The sequence below is a fragment of the Epinephelus lanceolatus genome, chromosome 4, assembly GCF_041903045.1.
Source record: "Epinephelus lanceolatus isolate andai-2023 chromosome 4, ASM4190304v1, whole genome shotgun sequence".
Classification (NCBI taxonomy): Eukaryota; Metazoa; Chordata; class Actinopteri; order Perciformes; family Serranidae; genus Epinephelus; species Epinephelus lanceolatus.
The window spans coordinates 48,245,039-48,263,074 of NC_135737.1; the positions used below are offsets into that span (position 1 = coordinate 48,245,039).

At 44.7% G+C, this 18,036-nt stretch overlaps 1 protein-coding gene across 1 annotated transcript; it reads right to left on the bottom strand.

Annotated features, from left to right (window-relative positions):
- Positions 1–686: 686 nt before the first annotated feature.
- LOC144462877 (uncharacterized) lies at positions 687–16,538 on the bottom strand. The gene is made up of 9 exons (XM_078167529.1): positions 16,353–16,538; positions 14,473–14,540; positions 12,376–12,491; positions 11,943–12,159; positions 9,063–9,178; positions 7,640–7,751; positions 5,089–5,293; positions 4,305–4,634; positions 687–3,202 (listed from the first exon to the last, which is right to left on the bottom strand). The coding sequence occupies exons 1-9, from the start codon at positions 16,454–16,456 to the stop codon at positions 2,944–2,946; spliced, it is 1,527 nt and encodes a 508-aa protein (XP_078023655.1). The 5' UTR covers positions 16,457–16,538; the 3' UTR covers positions 687–2,943.
- Positions 16,539–18,036: the final 1,498 nt, after the last annotated feature.

Sequence of the window (18,036 nt, forward strand, 5' to 3'; positions counted from 1 at the left end):
ACACTCTTGTTTCCAAGCAATAAATCATCCTTTGGAATCTGACTGTTTCATTCCTGTTTATCTCCCCCTAACTAGACGTGACAGGTTTTCTGTGTGTCACCTCAACAGTCAACATTAACATCCATCTTGTCAGGACTGAGATCCAAAAACACAACGCAGGCCAACCAACTGGAACAGATAACAGACAGGAAACAGGTGACAGATGCTCGAAAGCAAAGGCATGAGGCACATGGTGACAAAGTGACAAGGAGTGTGTGGAAAAGGGCCGCTTAGAAACTGCAGGGCTGATGAGGGAAAGTGGAAACAGGTGTGTAGGTGGGAGGGGACGTCAGGTGAGCAGGACTGGAAAGAGAGTCTGAGGACATGTTGCATTGCAGGTCCCACAGTCTGTGTCTCCATCTGCTGGTTGAATTGTAGAACTGACGCTGACACAGGACTTTTTAAAAGCCTTTTAGTTTGTGACATTTTCACCTGATTTAACCATGAAAAGCTTCACTGAGATTAAAGATCTGCTTTGCAAGATTGTCCTGGACGAGAAAGACAATAAAGGCTTGTTGTGTCCAAATCAACCAGTGTGTTCTGGTTTTCTTTGAATGGGAACATGTCAGACATCTATACTGATGCTTCCACCTCTGCAGAAATCTCACAGGTGTTACCTTCATCATCATACAAAGACTCTTCATATTGACCTTGGAGTTGCACACATTTATTTTGGGCATGTCATTTTGGAGCAGAGGCCTGAGCCACAGGTTAAAGGACAAATCAGATTTTATTTACCATTGCAGTGTGTTTTTCCACATCATTAAATGGAGCTTTGCATTAATTCAAGCAGAGCACAGAACTCTCACACTCCAGCTGTAATCAGGTGACAGCCAGCTGATTGGATCATTGCTTCTAATCAGTCACACAACATGGCTGTCCATTTAAATACGGCCTCCTACTGACTGATCCAGACTGAAGGAGAGCGTAGATGAACAAGTAAAGGTGTTAATGGCTTCAGTTGTCCATCAGAGAGGACTGTCTGCTGCAAGGTAGAGCAGTAAAAATATTATATCAGTGTTACTGAGTTACGTTTTGCTGCTGCCCCTGTCCACAACTGCACATTGATTAGCTTCTTCTCCCAGTCTGAAGACGCTCCTGTTGGCTTCTCCAAACTGGGAGCATGCTGACTGGCATACTGACTTTGGTTCAGTACCTCATACAACCCCACTTCAAAATATTCAAACTCTCTTCATCACTAACATACGACACTGGAGACCAGGGCAGGGTCACTGATGTTTAATTCATGTTGGTGCAGTTTTTTAGTTCTGAGCAGTGCTCCTGTCGATACAACAAGACTGTTCTGAAACTGAAGCTGTGTTTCTGACAGAAGTGTCTCAGTGTCTGAACATTTGGAGACCTGCTTCTCTGTCCTCATACCATGTCCCAATTCTGTCTCAATTCAATTCATCAGTAATCCATCACCCAAGAAAATGAAATGTACAGAATACAAAAAACAAAATCCAAACACAGAAACTCTCATCCTCACTGTGACCTCGTCACATGTCCACGTTTGGTCATGGACTTTCCACGTCCACATGTGACGTCCAAGGTACCCTGGGTGTGTTGGTTGTTGACGTTCTGGGACGCCGTGTCAACTTCAGCCTGTTACATGCATTGTCTGTTTTCAAAATACACTTCTGTTTTCACAGGAAATGTACAGTTTGCATACAGTCTCTTTCAAAATAAAAGCACTACGTCGGTACAACACTGTGGATTGCTGTTTTTTTCCTTCAACAACATTCAACATGGTTGGGTTCAGGAAAAAAGAACAGGGTTTGGCTTTACATTATTCAGAAAGCAAACATCTACCTCCTGGGTGAAAGTCTGTGGTTGTTGGACCCTCCCACTCACCCTACTAGCACTTCTGTACCCTTAACTGTTGTTGTTGTCCCACGGTGTTTCCCTGACGCTGCCAGGTGGCATCTACTCGAATCGCAACCCAGTTCAGATTGCCACGCCCACTTCCACATACGCAGAGCCCTGACGGAAACCTCAGATGCCCTCCGAGCTACCGCGAATAAGGGCTAGTCAGCTAGCTAGCTAACTTAGCCTGTTTTGGTTTACCCCGTTACATCAATATACAACTACTTGTAAATTTAGTACTGCTGCAAATCTATTGCAAATCTACTTGACTACTTATCACCGCCACAAATATACTCCAAACTCATCTTCATTATTTTCACTATGTAACGTTACTGCCATTCACGTAGGCTACATTCGTAACACTAGAACGCCGCACGTCTACTTGAATCGCACCCCAGTTTATGCTTACAATAACGTTAATCGACTCCAAACTGCTCAACTGGGTTGTAATTCGAGTAGACGCTGCCAGGTGCTGTTAAACATCAAAAGTGACTGGTTGCGTGTCTTGCAAACGTGAAAGGACAGGTTTTTCTGGAGGTCACTGACCAAGCGCTGGTATTGGACGACTTTGTGAGAATGAGACAGGATTGAACACGGAAACAAATTGAATTCCCAGAATACAAAAATGAGATGCAGCACTTTCAACTGCATTTTGTAACTTCATGATACGATGTAAAAAAGTTCACAATAATTCCTATTTACCGTCACATTTACAGATTTAAATACAGTAATAAAACCATCATCATGTAATGTTCCCAGTCCAACCGAGGACCTTTGTCACGTCATTCCCCATTTTTACTCCTGTCACCTGTGCTCTGTAAGAAATCCAGAGACACCTCCAAAATACTTGCTGTGAAATCAAACTGACAAATCAGAAGAGTGTCTGAAGTAAGTGTTGAATGGCCGCTGCTGTCCAGCCACTCTGTACACACACTGTCCGTCTGTCCATCCAGCCGGGCGGCAGCTTTTGGTGTTGGTGTCTGAGGCCGAAACTACTGACCGAGCGGCAGTTAACACCTTCAGAATAAGAAGGAGCTTTTAGGAGACAAATAGTCTCCCTTTTTCTCTCACACAAACACACAAATACACACACATACACACACACAAACACAAAATCACGAACATACACACTTGCACATACACAGATGCAAACAGAGGGTCCTGTACGCTCTCCTCTGGTAGAAGTCTGTTCTCTCTGATCACAGTGTTGACATTTGGTATGAGGAGGGAGCTGTAGTTCAGCAGTCGGTCGTCATAAATCAGCTGGTCCAGTGTCAGCTCGGATTGTTGCGGAGGTCTGCACAGACAGGAAGCAGAGTGACAGTTAGACGCAACACGAGTACCAGAAAATCAGGTGTCGCTGTTGCTTTAAAGTGTTAGAGAAGCTAACTGATGGTGTGCAGCTCTCTGTTTTGAAGTGAAGTGAATCCAACCAAATACACAACAAATCTTAAAAACGGGTGTCTTCCAGTTAGTTACACGGCTCTTATTTAAATGCATCAGCAGCAAGGAGAGAGGAACACCTGAACAACACCTGAACAACACCTGAAAACTCAAACTGCGACTCAGACTGATGTGTTCGGTTGATAAATACGTGTAAGGAGAATGCCGTCAATGTGCTTTCACAGGGTTTGTGGCCTGGATGGTGCGACACCTTGGAGACGCCTGCCACCCTGCAGACCAATGTTCAGAATCAACAAACAACAAAACCAGTTGTTTTAGTGATTCACTGCTATTTTTACCAGCCCTTTAGCCCCCAAACATTGGTGTTTATAAGTGACCCATGGGTGTTTTTCCAGAATCTTTTTAGCCGCCAGACATGATTGTCTTTAGCAACTTGTTGCTGCTTTTCCAGCAGTTTTTAGTTCTCAAATGCGGCTGTTTTAAAGACACTTGTAGATGTTTTAAGCCCCCAAACATGGGTGTTTCTTTGGCAACTTGTTGCTGCTTTTCCAGCACTTTTTAGTACCAAAACTTAGGTGGTTATAAACGACCTGTGGGTGTTTTTCCAGCACTTTTCAGCTCCCAAATGCGACTTTTTTTTAAGTGACCTGTGGGTGTTTTTCCAGCAGCATTCAGCTCACAAACATTGTTGTTTATTAGTCACCCATGGGTGTTTTTCCAGCACTTTTTTGTCCCCAAACGTGGGTGGCTGTAAGCGACCTGTGGTTGTTTTTCTAGCACTTTTGGAAGCCCCCAAATATGCGTGGGCTCTTTTTAAGAGCAATGTCTATCACTTTTTATTTTTGCAAAGCACTTCATAACTTTGGTTATGCGAAGCAGTCTACAAAGACATTCATGATAATTATCATTATTAGATTTAAGGAGTGTTTTTGTTGCAGCTACATGACCCAGTCACACATATGATGAGATTATGGAGAACAAAACCATGGGTCTACCTGGTGTGGTACATCAGTGCTATTGTCCCACTGACCAGGGCGCAGCCCCTCTGTGATTTCAGCGCTGTGTGAACGCTCATGGAGAACACAGCTCTGGGGTTGACAATGACCTTGGTGTTTGAGTGTGTCTTTCTGACTGGTTCACGGTACAGGTGAGCCAGGATGTTCACCCCGGACACGTTCTGCCAGCCGGGGCAGCAGCTGGGCGGGAGCAGAGTTTGGTTGGTGGGAGGAGGCAGCGTGATGGTGCTGCGGAACACGGCATTGTCAAACAGGTAACACTTGTCCACGCCATATTTCTTTTCCAGCAGAGGCAACAGCTCCGACCAACTGACATTAGAGTAATAATGATAAAAAAAAAAACACATTAACAAACAATGAAGCACATATGAATATATTTAAACTGTTGCATTTATAAACATTGGTTACTCCTATAAAGCATCAGTAACTGCTGTGTTAAAATAGAAATAAATTCCAAGATAAATATTTAATATTTCAAGAAGTAATAAAATCAATAAACCATTTTAAACAGACCTGTAAATAAATACTCGCTATACAATGTGTTAGTAATCATAAACTCACTTCTCTGTGGAAATGTATTTTAGTTTTCTATTCCTCTGAACGCGTGGCCTAAAGCGTAATCAGTGTTTACAGAGAGTGTGTTTCATGCCGTCACTGTTCAACTCAATCAGGAACTTTATTTGATATCAGACTTCATCTCGTAAAGCAAAACAAAAGACATCTGTCTCATTTCAAGAGTCCATTTTCTCAAACCAAGTCCTACCTGTAGACTGACTGAGGCACTATGAGCTCGTCCGTATCGTGCAGGGCGATGTATCTGGACTGGTACATGTATCTGTACACACAGTCATTGAGAGCAGGAATCTGGCCAAAGTAGTGGAGGTCGCCTGGACCGCGTGACGGCTTCGAGACTCGAGACACATTCAGAAATCTGGACAGAGCAGACCAAGCCAGCACCTCTACAAAACCTGAGGAGGAGACATCGGAGGACACGGGTTAGCAGCTGGGAGAGTTTATCATTTCAGCATTTCTGTTGCATTCTGGGAAATGACTTGACATTTAAAGCCCTGTGAGGCAAATTGTGATTTGTGATATTGGGCTTTATAAATAAAATTGATTGATTGATTGATTGATTGATTGATTTGTATTTTATATGTTATAATTAGGGCTGTCAGCGTTAATGCATTAATTGTGATGCGATTAAGGTTCACAAATAACACACCTTTTTTAAAATCGCATAAATCACGTGCTGCTGTTTCTTCTCTTCAATGACTCGTAGTCAAGCTGCAGCTGCTTCCTGTTTCCTGCTTCCTGTTGCTGTAATGATGGAAAATACAACTCCACTGAACTTCTCAACGTTCACTTTAAAAACTTCACGGACAGCTCAGTAATCTGCACCTCATGTCAAACTGAAGTAAAATACCACTGAAGGACTTTGAGCTCCACCTACGAGCTGAGCACACAGGAACAGCTGGTCAGACGGATGTCAGCGGGCTGCCGCATCGCCAAAGACGACTAAGCTCTATTTTGGAGTGAGCAAATCACCACAGACCAGTGGATCAAACTGAATCTAAGTAGTTAAGTGCTGATTAACGGGTGGAAACTCCTGCGTGATTTATCCTGACTTCAAATGAGTAGAGAAAAACTCTGCTAGCTGCTAGGCTAATTTATACGATGCAGATGTCAAAGGCTTGTGCTACATGTCATGTTACGAAACGTAACAACTGTACTCTAACCATGACCTTTTTTCTAACCCTAACCATGCAGAGACTGGAGCCCACACCTGATGCAGGTGCTCCCAATTACAACTGATGCCAGTGTTCTGAACCTACTAGCCGGCTCCTTCTTACCCGTATCTATGAGGCTGATAAACACTAATGACCCACATTCAATCATTAAAATCAGTGACGGTTCAACAGGCGACTCTTATAAACCCACTGATTAACCCTTTGAACTCATCCACCAGCAGCTGCATTGGTAATCATAAGTGCTATATCGTAGGCAACTGGACCTGCTTTCGTTTCTTCAACGCAGCCTTCAGACCAAAGGTTCCCTGCACGTCCACGTACTTGCAATGACTTGCACCAATTTGCAACCTAATGGCCTTGCAACGTCTTGCAACAGTACAGCTCACCGCGCTGACACCGGCTCTTGTGATATCACGTAAACTGCTGTCGTTTCTACAGCAACTGGTACGTTCCAGCGTAACGTAAAGCTGAACAGTACAACAAACCCCAGAGAGCACATGGATGCATCAGCACAGCACTCAGCTCTTCTTGTACGCTGCCGTCTGTGGTTAGATACCCTAACGTCACCTTTTATTTGCCGTATTGCATCTTTGAAAGGTCTGTGACAGCGACTCTGCTGTGGACAGACGAGGACACTGACAAAGAGAACACTGGATATGGACTCAGAGCCGGGTCGGGCAGAGCCAGACCCAGGGTGCTTATGCAAATCTGTGCAGGGAATTAGAGGCGAAGGACACGCCAGCCTCTTATAATTTCACTCGACTGTTTCCAAACAAATGATGATAGCACCAATCGTTGAGTCCACTGGCAGAAAACAACTTTGCCAGACTGTATTTCACCAGGAGAGAGGCTGATGGGAACCCTGCGGCAACAGGTGAGTGATAGTTCCTCTTATATGTGTTAGCATGTTATGTTATGTTATGTTATGTTTACTACTGTGTGTGTGCAACAGCCACAGCATGCGCCCATGCGTATGGCCCACGTAGCTACCTAGCTGTACAAAAAAAGAGCACAAGCTTGCTGCTGATTGGTTACAAGGTTTGAGATGATCTGCGGCGCAATGCCTGCTGTTGAACAGGTTGAATCCCTTGCAACTGCATGAGTCGACCTGTGCCAATATGCAGCTGAGTCATTCAGACCACTGCAACCTTTCTCTGCAAAGTCCTGAAACCGTTTTGTTGTGTCTGGAATCTTTGGTCTGAACTGACGTTAAGATGATTCGCCTTCAGTTCTAACTGACCGGTGCAGCGTCACAGGCTTCAGACTCTGTGAGCGTGAGCCCTACAGAGACGCTGAGGTCACGTGAGTCGACCTTAATGACCTCGTTAGCGAGGGACTAACGAAACTGATGGATAGAAAACAGGCGGGAAGACACACGAAGACAGGAAGTAAAACCAGACATGACTAACAAGGAGAGACTCTACAAAATAAAACAGGAAACAGAAAACCCCAAAAACTGCCCAGAAGGTAACGCTGGAGGGGAAGGTGAAGAAAACCACGGATAAAATAGTCCTGCTGCTGCTCGTGCTGTGGAGCCAGACAACACAATCCTACACCATACTCCACCTTTCTGTGTGTAGTAGTCCAGTATGCGCTGAGTTTCAGGGCTGGTGTTGGTCTTATAGATGACGACTCGGTTAACCCCCAGTAGCTGCAGCATCTCCAAACTCTGAATCAGCTACAAGACACAGACACTCGGTTTGTCCATTGTTAAAGAAAAACAGCAGCAAGAAGCATCGAGGGAATATTCTCTGGATGGGATGGAAACGTGCTCGGCATGAAATCACAGCCGGGTTTCTTTGAGGGTTTTGTTATTGTGTATTTCTCATGTCGGCCTGTCTTGGTCAGGATCATAGACTGTATATGAAGATGGACGACGTGTCTCCTCTTCCTCTCACTACAAAAAAATGAAGCCAAAATATCCCCATCATTGGGAGGCAGTCTGCACAGTAGCTATCCCCACTGTAACGAGCTCCCACCCAAGCACCCGTCCAGCCAATCATGAGCAGCACCACTGATCGAATTGCTAATTAAAACCAAACTTATGAGAAAAGCGAACACTTAACAAAAAAGAAAAAACTACCTAAAATGACAGACATCATATTTGAGGAAAATTAATTTGATGAATATTTTGGTCCATGTCAAATCCACAACATGGAGGGGGCGGGGCTTATGACCTTTACTGCAGCCGTCCACCAGGGGGCGATCCACATGGTTTTGCTTGATATTTGGGGAGCTGTCATGTCGTCCATCTTCATATACCGTCACTGGTCAGGATATCTTAGAAACCAGCCTTTTATTTTCCAGTTTGGCTCTTTAAGGTCTGATGTGGAGGATTTAGTGACATCTAGTGGTGAGATCGCAGTTTGCCACAAACTGAAACTTCTCCCTCATGACAAGCATGTAAGAGAACGCAAAAATGCAAATGTTCCTATCGAGAAAGGGTTTGGTTTGTTCGTTCTGGGCTACCGTAGAAACAACATGGCGGTCCGTATGTAGATAGTAACGGCTTATTCTAACAGTTCTAGAGTTATTGCAATATACAGTGTTGTGATCAAATATATTGTGATTTACTACCTTTTTCCAGCTGTAAATTATGTCCCAAAGGAAAACTTCTGTTGATTTCAGTCATGTCTTGCAGCAGCAAAATGTATCTAGTGGACTGATTATATTATTCTAGGAGGCTACCTCACGTTTGATTTGGAATATTAGTCATTTATATGATAAAAACAAATCAATACTTGGCACTTCCCTCACCCCTAAACAATTCTTATATCCACTTGATTTTAAACTAATAATTTTCATCCTTGTCCCAGTTGGCGCAGTTAAACTATAACAGCAAGAGGCCGACATTTAAGGACGCCTTTTTTTTAGTCACTGCCCAAGCTCCAGATTTTGGCGACTTCAGCGTGAGACCGGGCTCGACACACTGGACCTTTAATAAAGTAAGAAATCTGTGACTGTAGAAATCCATGTCAGGTCACGTTACCTGCAGCACGTTGGTGAAATTATACATGGTGGAGAAGCAGACGGTGAAGTTGTAAGGAAAGGAGTCACTCCGCTTCTTCTGGTTCTTCACCTCCAAAAAGTCTTCATCAGGTGCACCTAAGAGTCCGAAGAAAAGAACCACAGACACATTTTTACAATCACACTCCGTTTAAACAGGAGGAGTCTGAAGAAGAATGTCTAATGATATCTGAAATACTTCGACATGCAGTTGAACTTGTATTAGTAGCTTTTATTTGCTGAAATCACTGAACTCAACAGGCCTTTAATTCCTTTTACATAAAACTGTTGCTCAGCAAAGATCAGTAAATACGATCAAACTCTTTATTTGAACCAGTGTGAATATTAAATAATTATATAACATATCGATGATGCAGTGTTGCCAACTTAGCGACTTTGTCGCTTTAATTAGCGACTTTTCAGACCCCTCTAGCGACTCTTTCTTTAAAAAGCGACTAGCGACAAATCTAGTGACTTTTTCTGATGTTACTGAAGACTTCTGGAGACTCTGTTGTGAGAGCACGTATCATCCTTATTCTTCTCAACGAGCAGCGGATGCTGCCGTACCGTGAGCTCCTCTCTCGCCCCAAAGCACTCACAGACGGCCCAGTCCTCCCTCCCAGCTGCAGTCAGAGCAGGAGACGTTAACCCCTCCACGTCCAGACTACAAGTGAATCGCACATGCGCGGAACCGCCGCTGGCTGATCCCGACCTGGTTTACAGTCCGGGCGGGATGTAAATGTAAAATTTTCTTTGTCTGATATAAATCACTGAAAGAAGGTTCATTTGTAGTTCTAAACATATTCAGGGTGTTTTTTTACTCAGTTTTTGTCTCTCCCACGACGTTATTCCTCTCTCCTACAGCGTCCATTACAATTACATGCGTATGGACAATTATGCAAATTAGGCGATGACGCCATTTAGCGACTTCTAGCGACTTTTAGGACAGCCAATAGCTACTTTTCTTACTGAGGAGTTGACAACAGTGCGATGATGTTATGACACTGGTTCATGGGAGCTGAGGGTTACGGCACCTGGCATGGCGACACAACACAACTTTACCCACACGGACTAAAGGAATGAGGAATATGAATAATTTACCAGGTAATCGAGGACTGGACACAGATTCTGACTTCATGACAGCTTCAGAGGAAACGTGGGGAGTTACCACTAAATCTGAATGAATCACAGTCTTCTCTGGTGCTCACAGCTTTAGTGAGATGAGCTAACGATGTGTAGCGTCTCCATACTGACACAAGTTTAACATTTGTATTTGTATGTGCGATCTGAACAGTGGGTAGCCAACAACCCGTTTTCATACAGATAGATAGATGACAGATAATTTTATTGTCAGTCAAGAACACACATAAAAAACAGCGCACTAGAAAAAAATTTCGTTGCATTGACTCTCGGAATATCAGTTAAAATACAATTTGTCAACCATAAGATTTGTGTACAGTTAACAAATCTGCAATAATATATAGGAATAAATATAAAGTTTTAAAAATCAATCGATAGTTCTAGCAGCAGTTTTTGTGTCATTTCATCGTCTATGTGGCTGTTTGACTTTGTTTGATTGAGAGTTCAGTCGTCTTACGGCCTGAGGGATAAAACTGAAACAGGCCTTTATTCCTCAAAATGTGTAGCCTCACCGGGCTAGTAAAAGGGACTTTTACTGTTTCTTATTCAATGACTCGTCCAGTAAAACTCTGTGACTGTGTACGATGTGCTGAGTTTAACATGTTAGCATGTTGTCGTTTGCTAATTAGCAGCAGACAGAGCAGCTGTTGCTGATAGGACTGATATGTGAGGACATTTTAGGGGTTAGACTGTCCACTCATAAATCAAAGTACTGGACAGATTCCATTTTTGACCTCATGATGGCGCTAAATAGAAAGTCAGAGGATCAAAGTTAGCGTAAAGTCCGATCCAACAGTTGTTGAGATATTTCCTTCCAAACCACAAATGTGGCGAGATACGGAGAGTCTCTGAGGGCCCTGACACGTTGAGCCAACTGTCGGCATTCGGTCAATGTTGGGCAGTCTGTGGTTTTTTAGCGTGTTCCACACCGCTGGCACCGCTCAGCCACTGTCGGCATCATAGACGAGAGAAAGCCATTCAGCTCAGTGCACGATGAAGACATGGAAACAAGAAGTCAGGAGGGCAAATTAGGAATAAGGTGAGATTATTTTTAAAACCACTGAGCTCTTTGGCAGAAATTGACTGTAATCGTTTGTGTTATTGTTTGCTGAATATATTTGTTCTTTAAAAACTGGGTTGTGGTGTTTACGTGCTAATTGGCTAACTAGCTTCTTGAATCCGTCCTGTCGCTCTTCAGGTTTACAGTTTTGAATGATGAACACAGGCCACGGCTGCCGTACGTATTGCTTGGTCGCTGGCTGTCGTCTTTGCCGTGTATTCAAGGGCCACCTAAACTTTACGTGACGCAACAGTCATTCTCCATCACAACTAGTTCTGTGATTTCAGTTTGGTGTGTCTGAGCCTTCACACACGTCATCTGGGCACCACTGAAATAAACTGGTGTAAGAGATGTTAAAACTCTTCAGAAACAAAACATTTAAAGGTTACGAGTCGGACCGGTGATTTCCTTTTTGGTCATTTATTGTTTGATGGTTTTGGTTCTTCTGTCTGGTCTTGTTTTATCTAAAGGGTTGATTTGTTGAAGCCAAACAAGATAAACATCACGTACACTGACAGCTGTAAATTTAACTTTTATGTTCTGTGATGAATACATAAATAATGAGAGGAGGTAAAGGCAGAAAAGTTTTTAACGTCCTGGACCAAAGTGGTGGGAACCCTGCCGCTAACATGCTAAACAGCTGATGGGCAGAACCTTCAGTACCTTTAATTTTGGCTGCAGCTGTGGTCACAGCGACGTGAGATGGGCTCTGACAGCCTGAGGGGAGGTGACAGAGGATGTCAGCCGTCCCGTACGGAAAACCAAAGTGATCATCGTGGATGCTGCAGAAACTGCCAGAGGTATGCAGTTGCCCTTGGCAACGGAGGAGGCAGCGATAGGCAACCCTCTCTTTCCTCAGCACCACTGCATTGACACGGACCTGCCAGCAGGAGGCAAGAATAAGGATGTTACTGCAGTGTTATGGTGATAATTTCAAACCTACAGTTTAAATGTTCTCCATCACACTGTCAACACTTTCATCACATTTTAATCCTATTTTATTTGACTCTTTGTGTCTTACAGTGTGTTTCTACTCCTGCTGTTGTTTAAGTCTGAAACCTCTGGAGTTATTGCCACGTTAAATCTCTTCACTGACCTTTTTCTTATAAGTGCGGTGCTCCAGAAAAGCTCCCAACAGCAGGGTCTTCGTCCCTTCGACCGCCACAACAGACACGTTTAGTTCCTGAGGAGCTGCACGAGTGAAAAGTGTCTCTGCACTCACACCACAGCAGCAGTAAACACACAGCCAAAGAAATGTGAGGTCGGAGTGAAAAAGATTTGTGTCTCATTTTCATTCCTGTGACTTTGACTTTTTTCTGACCATGCTGAAAACAACACCAGGCTGCTCCCATAGGACCACACAGACCTCTACACACACCAGACTGGTTGGTTAGAACTTGAAGAACTCCTCCACCTCTTCACATCCACACCCCTAATCTACTCCATCTTTACCACCCTCCTGGACTCGATGACATCACGATGAGGTCTAATCGCCACAGGCTTTTACACATTTCTCATCTTAGGTGCACATGTAGATAAATATTCTCTCACATATATTCCTACAAACCAAACTCAGTCCTCTTAACGTGCACCAAAGAGTGGACAAACAGTATAACAATATAACACACACTCACTGGCCACTTTATTAGGTACACCTTGCTGGTACCAGGTTGGACCTGATGTCAGAAGATGGGTACACTGTGGTCATAAAGGGATGGACACGCTCAGCAACAATACTCAGGTAGGCTGTGGTGTTTAAACCATGCTCAGTTGGTACTAAGAAAATCTCCCCCACACCATTACACCACCAGCAGCAGCCTGAAGCGTTGATACAAGGCAGGATGGATCCATGCTTCCATCTGAATGTGGTTTTTCCAATCTTCTATTGTCCAGTTTTGGTGAATTGTAGCCTCAGTTTCCTGTTGTTAGCTGACAGGAGTGGCACCTGGTGTGGTCTTCTGCTGCTGTAGCCCATCTGCTTCAAGGTTGGACAAGGTGTTGTTGCTTCAGAGATGCTCTTCTGCACACCTTGGTTGGAACCGGTGCTTATTTGACTTCCTGTTGCCTTTCTATCATCTTGAACCAGTCTGGCCATTCTCCTCTGACCTCTGGCATCAACAAGGCATTTTGGCTCACTGGATATTTGCTCTTTTTGGGACCATCCTCTGTAAACCCTAGAGATGGTTGTGCTGAAAATCCCAGTAAATACTCAGACCAGCCCGTCTGGCACCAACAACCATGCCACGTTCAAAGTCACTTCAATCACCTTTCTTCATCATTCTGATGCTCCGTTTGAACTTCAGCAGCTCGTCTTCACCATGTCTACATGACTAAATGTTAATGAGCTGCTGACACCTGATTGGCTGATTAGATATTTGTATAAAGGAGCAGTTGGACAGGTGTACCTAATAAAGGGGGCTGTGAGTGTATATTGACGTATTTTGTTTTTCTACTGTGACGTGTCCCTGCAGTGCCCCTCATGATGCTGATGAAAAGAAGAGCCCAGGTGGCATCGTGTTTTTCTCTAAATTTATTTGCTGCAGTACAAAACAGATTTTGTAGCACGCAGGTTTGAATTCTTCGCTCATCCTTTAACACTGGGCTTCCATTTTACTGTGTGTGTGAATGCTTCTCTGACACTTCTCTGACAGAGATTCCTGTAACACACACCCTGTCACTACATCGTGCGACCAGATAACCTTTGTAAGGGGGCGATCGCACAGAAATGAATCGCTAGAGACGCGGACGCGTCAAAGACACTTGAAACGCTGGAACCGCTTATTCAATGTGAGCCAGCTACTGGCGTCTGACGCTCAAAAAGTTGAAAATATTTAAACTTTTCAGCATCTACGCACGTCTAAAAAGACGCTGGAAAAACGCCCGTTTAAAAAGATGCTCAAGCGTCATCATCACTGGTAAGTGATGATGTCACCGTGAAAAGTTCTGACGGTGTAAGTGTGAGAGCAGCACTGCAGCTTCAGTAAATGTTACGTCCAACACCAGAAACAGAAGCAGTGAAAGACAATGAATGACATTAACGGAGATTAAAGGTCACGAGGGAGAAGTTCAGAAACAGAAAATTGGCAGTCAGATAGGCGACAGCAGCTGAGGAGCACAGGAAGGACAGATGTCACACAAAGACATTTTAGAGTTCCTGAAAACATCGAGCAGCGTTCAGTAGCTGTTAGTTTACCTGTTGGTCCTGGCGGCGTTAGCTTCACTTGGTAGTCCTGGGAGAAAAACTGGAAGGTCATGTTGGACCTGTGGATCCACAGTAAATTATTCTGGTGAGGTCGTAGAACCTGATTACATTTTAGGTTTAAGTTGCTGTTTTGAGTTTCTTTCTGATTTATAATTTCCTGGGTGTTGTATTGCCCTCCCTGCTGCCACAACACACTGTTCTCCACCTTTCGGGGCGATAACGTGGCGCTGAGAAGCCACATTAATATGAGAAATGAGATCCGAGTGAGGTCACAATGACCTTTGATGACTAACTTTACATAATTTCATTCTTGAGTTTAAAGTGGATGTTTGTGCCAAATTAAAGAAATTCCTTAGAATGAAACGGTCACCGTGACTGTTGACCCATGACAACCAAATTCTAATCAGGTCATTGCTGAGTTTAAGTGGACGTTTGTGTCACTGGACAACATTGGGCAAGGTCACCAGACTATCACAGGGCTGACACACAGAGACAGACAACCATTCACACTCACATTCACACCTACAGACAATTTAGAGTCACCAATTAACCTGCATGTCTTTGGACTGTGGGAGGAAGCTGGAGCACCTGGAGGAAACCCACACTGACACGGGGAGAACATGTCAGAGCACCTGGAGGAAACCCACGCTGACACGGGGAGAACATGTCAGAGCACCTGGAGGAAACCCACGCTGACACAGGGAGAACATGTCAGAGCACCTGGAGGAAACCCACGCTGACACGGGGAGAACATGTCAGAGCACCTGGAGGAAACCCACGCTGACACGGGGAGAACATGTCAGAGCACCTGGAGGAAACCCACGCTGACACGGGGAGAACATGTCAGAGCACCTGGAGGAAACCCACGCTGACACGGGGAGAACATGTCAGAGCACCTGGAGGAAACCCACGCTGACACGGGGAGAACATGTCAGAGCACCTGGAGGAAACCCACGCTGACACGGGGAGAACATGTCAGAGCACCTGGAGGAAACCCACGCTGACACAGGGAGAACATGTCAGAGCACCTGGAGGAAACCCACGCTGACACAGGGAGAACATGTCAGAGCACCTGGAGGAAACCCACGCTGACACAGGGAGAACATGTCAGAGCACCTGGAGGAAACCCACGCTGACACGGGGAGAACATGTCAGAGCACCTGAAGGAAACCCACTCTGACACGGGGAGAACATGTCAGAGCACCTGGAGGAAACCCACGCTGACACAGGGAGAACATGTCAGAGCACCTGGAGGAAACCCACGCTGACACAGGGAGAACATGTCAGAGCACCTGGAGGAAACCCACACTGACACAGGGAGAACATGTCAGAGCACCTGGAGGAAACCCACGCTGACACGGGGAGAACATGTCAGAGCACCTGGAGGAAACCCACGCTGACACAGGGAGAACATGTAAACTCCGCACATAGAGTTCACATGGACCCTCCATGACAGTTAACGTGTGCACCAAAGTAAGAATAAACCTGGGTGCACCAGTTCTGAAAATAAAATTCATCAGGTGACCCAACAAGACACGTAGGTCTCCTTCTCTGAATCAGAGCGCAGAGCAGCATTCAACAGGTGGAGCATGGCACACTCACCAGGGTGCATAGCACAGATTTCCAGTAATAAGCTCATGTCAGCACTGTACAGCAGGTCGTATGCTTCCATATAATCGTTTCAATGTTTTAAAACTGGTCGAAACACAAGATGAACAAAGATTCTTCTCCCTGTGTGCTGTCAGAGGTTTTATAGTTCTGATCCAGCCTCCATATCAGAGCCACATATGACGTCACAGCTGGAGGTGTCTGAGTGAAGCCTGAAACATCAGAGTCAAACTGCAGCAGATCAGAGGAATGATTTCACCCACCTGTACATCCACACCAGCAGGCAGAGGAAGAGAATGGTGATGGTCGGACTGAAGTAGCCCAGCCGTCTGAATTTCCTCAGCTGACTGTGGCTGATCACAAACATACTGTGTCAGTTCTGCTGGTCTCAGGTGATCATAGGTGAACCCTGACTTGGGTGGAGAAACCTGGATGAGCAGAGGGAAGACAGTGACTCTTGCTCCACCTGCTCAGACAGCCTCTGCGGTGAAACTGTCAGGTGAATTAGAACAGGAACTGCATATCTATACAAACTACACTTCCTGTTCTGATTCACCTGACAGCTGAGCTCAGGTTTCATTGTATTTTTAGCTCATACAGTACAGGCCAAAAGTTTGGACACACCTTCTCATTCAATGCATTTTCTTTATTTTCATGACTATTTACATTGTAGATTCTCACTGAAGGCATCAAAACTATGAATGAACACATGTGGAGTTATGTACTTAACAAAAAAAGGTGAAATAACTGAAAACATGTTTTATATTCTAGTTTCTTCAAAATAGCCACCCTTTGCTCTGATTACTGCTTTGCACACTCTTGGCATTCTCTCCATGAGCTTCAAGAGGTAGTCACCTGAAATGGTTTTCCAACAGTCTTGAAGGAGTTCCCAGAGGTGTTTAGCACTTGTTGGCCCCTTTGCCTTCACTCTGCGGTCCAGCTCACCCCAAACCATCTCGATTGGGTTCAGGTCCGGTGACTGTGGAGGCCAGGTCATCTGCCGCAGCACTCCATCACTCTCCTTCTTGGTCAAATAGCCCTTACACAGCCTGGAGGTGTGTTTGGGGTCATTGTCCTGTTGAAAAATAAATGATCGTCCAACTAAACGCAAACCGGATGGGATGGCATGTCGCTGCAGGATGCTGTGGTAGCCATGCTGGTTCAGTGTGCCTTCAATTTTGAATAAATCCCCAACAGTGTCACCAGCAAAACACCCCCACACCATCACACCTCCTCCTCCATGCTTCACAGTGGGAACCAGGCATGTGGAATCCATCCGTTCACCTTTTCTGCGTCTCACAAAGACACGGCGGTTGGAACCAAAGATCTCAAATTTGGACTCATCAGACCAAAGCACAGATTTCCACTGGTCTAATGTCCATTCCTTGTGTTTCTTGGCCCAAACAAATCTCTTCTGCTTGTTGCCTCTCCTTAGCAGTGGTTTCCTAGCAGCTATTTGACCATGAAGGCCTGATTGGCGCAGTCTCCTCTTAACAGTTGTTCTAGAGATGGGTCTGCTGCTAGAACTCTGTGTGGCATTCATCTGGTCTCTGATCTGAGCTGCTGTTAACTTGCCATTTCTGAGGCTGGTGACTCGGATGAACTTATCCTCAGAAGCAGAGGTGACTCTTGGTCTTCCTTTCCTGGGTCGGTCCTCATGTGTGCCAGTTTGGTTGTAGCGCTTGATGGTTTTTGCGACTCCACTTGGGGACACATTTAAAGTTTTTGCAATTTTCCGGACTGACTGACCTTCATTTCTTAAAGTAATGATGGCCACTGGTTTTTCTTTAGTTAGCTGATTGGTTCTTGCCATAATATGAATTTTAACAGTTGTCCAATAGGGCTGTCGGCTGTGTATTAACCTGACTTCTGCACAACACAACTGATGGTCCCAACCCCATTGATAAAGCAAGAAATTCCACTAATTAACCCTGATAAGGCACACCT

Coding starts and splice junctions, on each gene's coding strand:
- LOC144462877 (XM_078167529.1), bottom strand. CDS start 16,456: ATGTTTGTGATCAGCCACAGTCAGCTGAGGAAATTCAGACGGCTGGGC. Junction 12,492..14,472: donor AACGCCGCCAGGACCAACAG/GTAAACTAACAG, acceptor GTGTGAGTGCAG/AGACACTTTTCACTCGTGCA. Junction 9,179..11,942: donor AGCTGCAGCCAAAATTAAAG/GTACTGAAGGTT, acceptor TCGGACTCTTAG/GTGCACCTGATGAAGACTTT.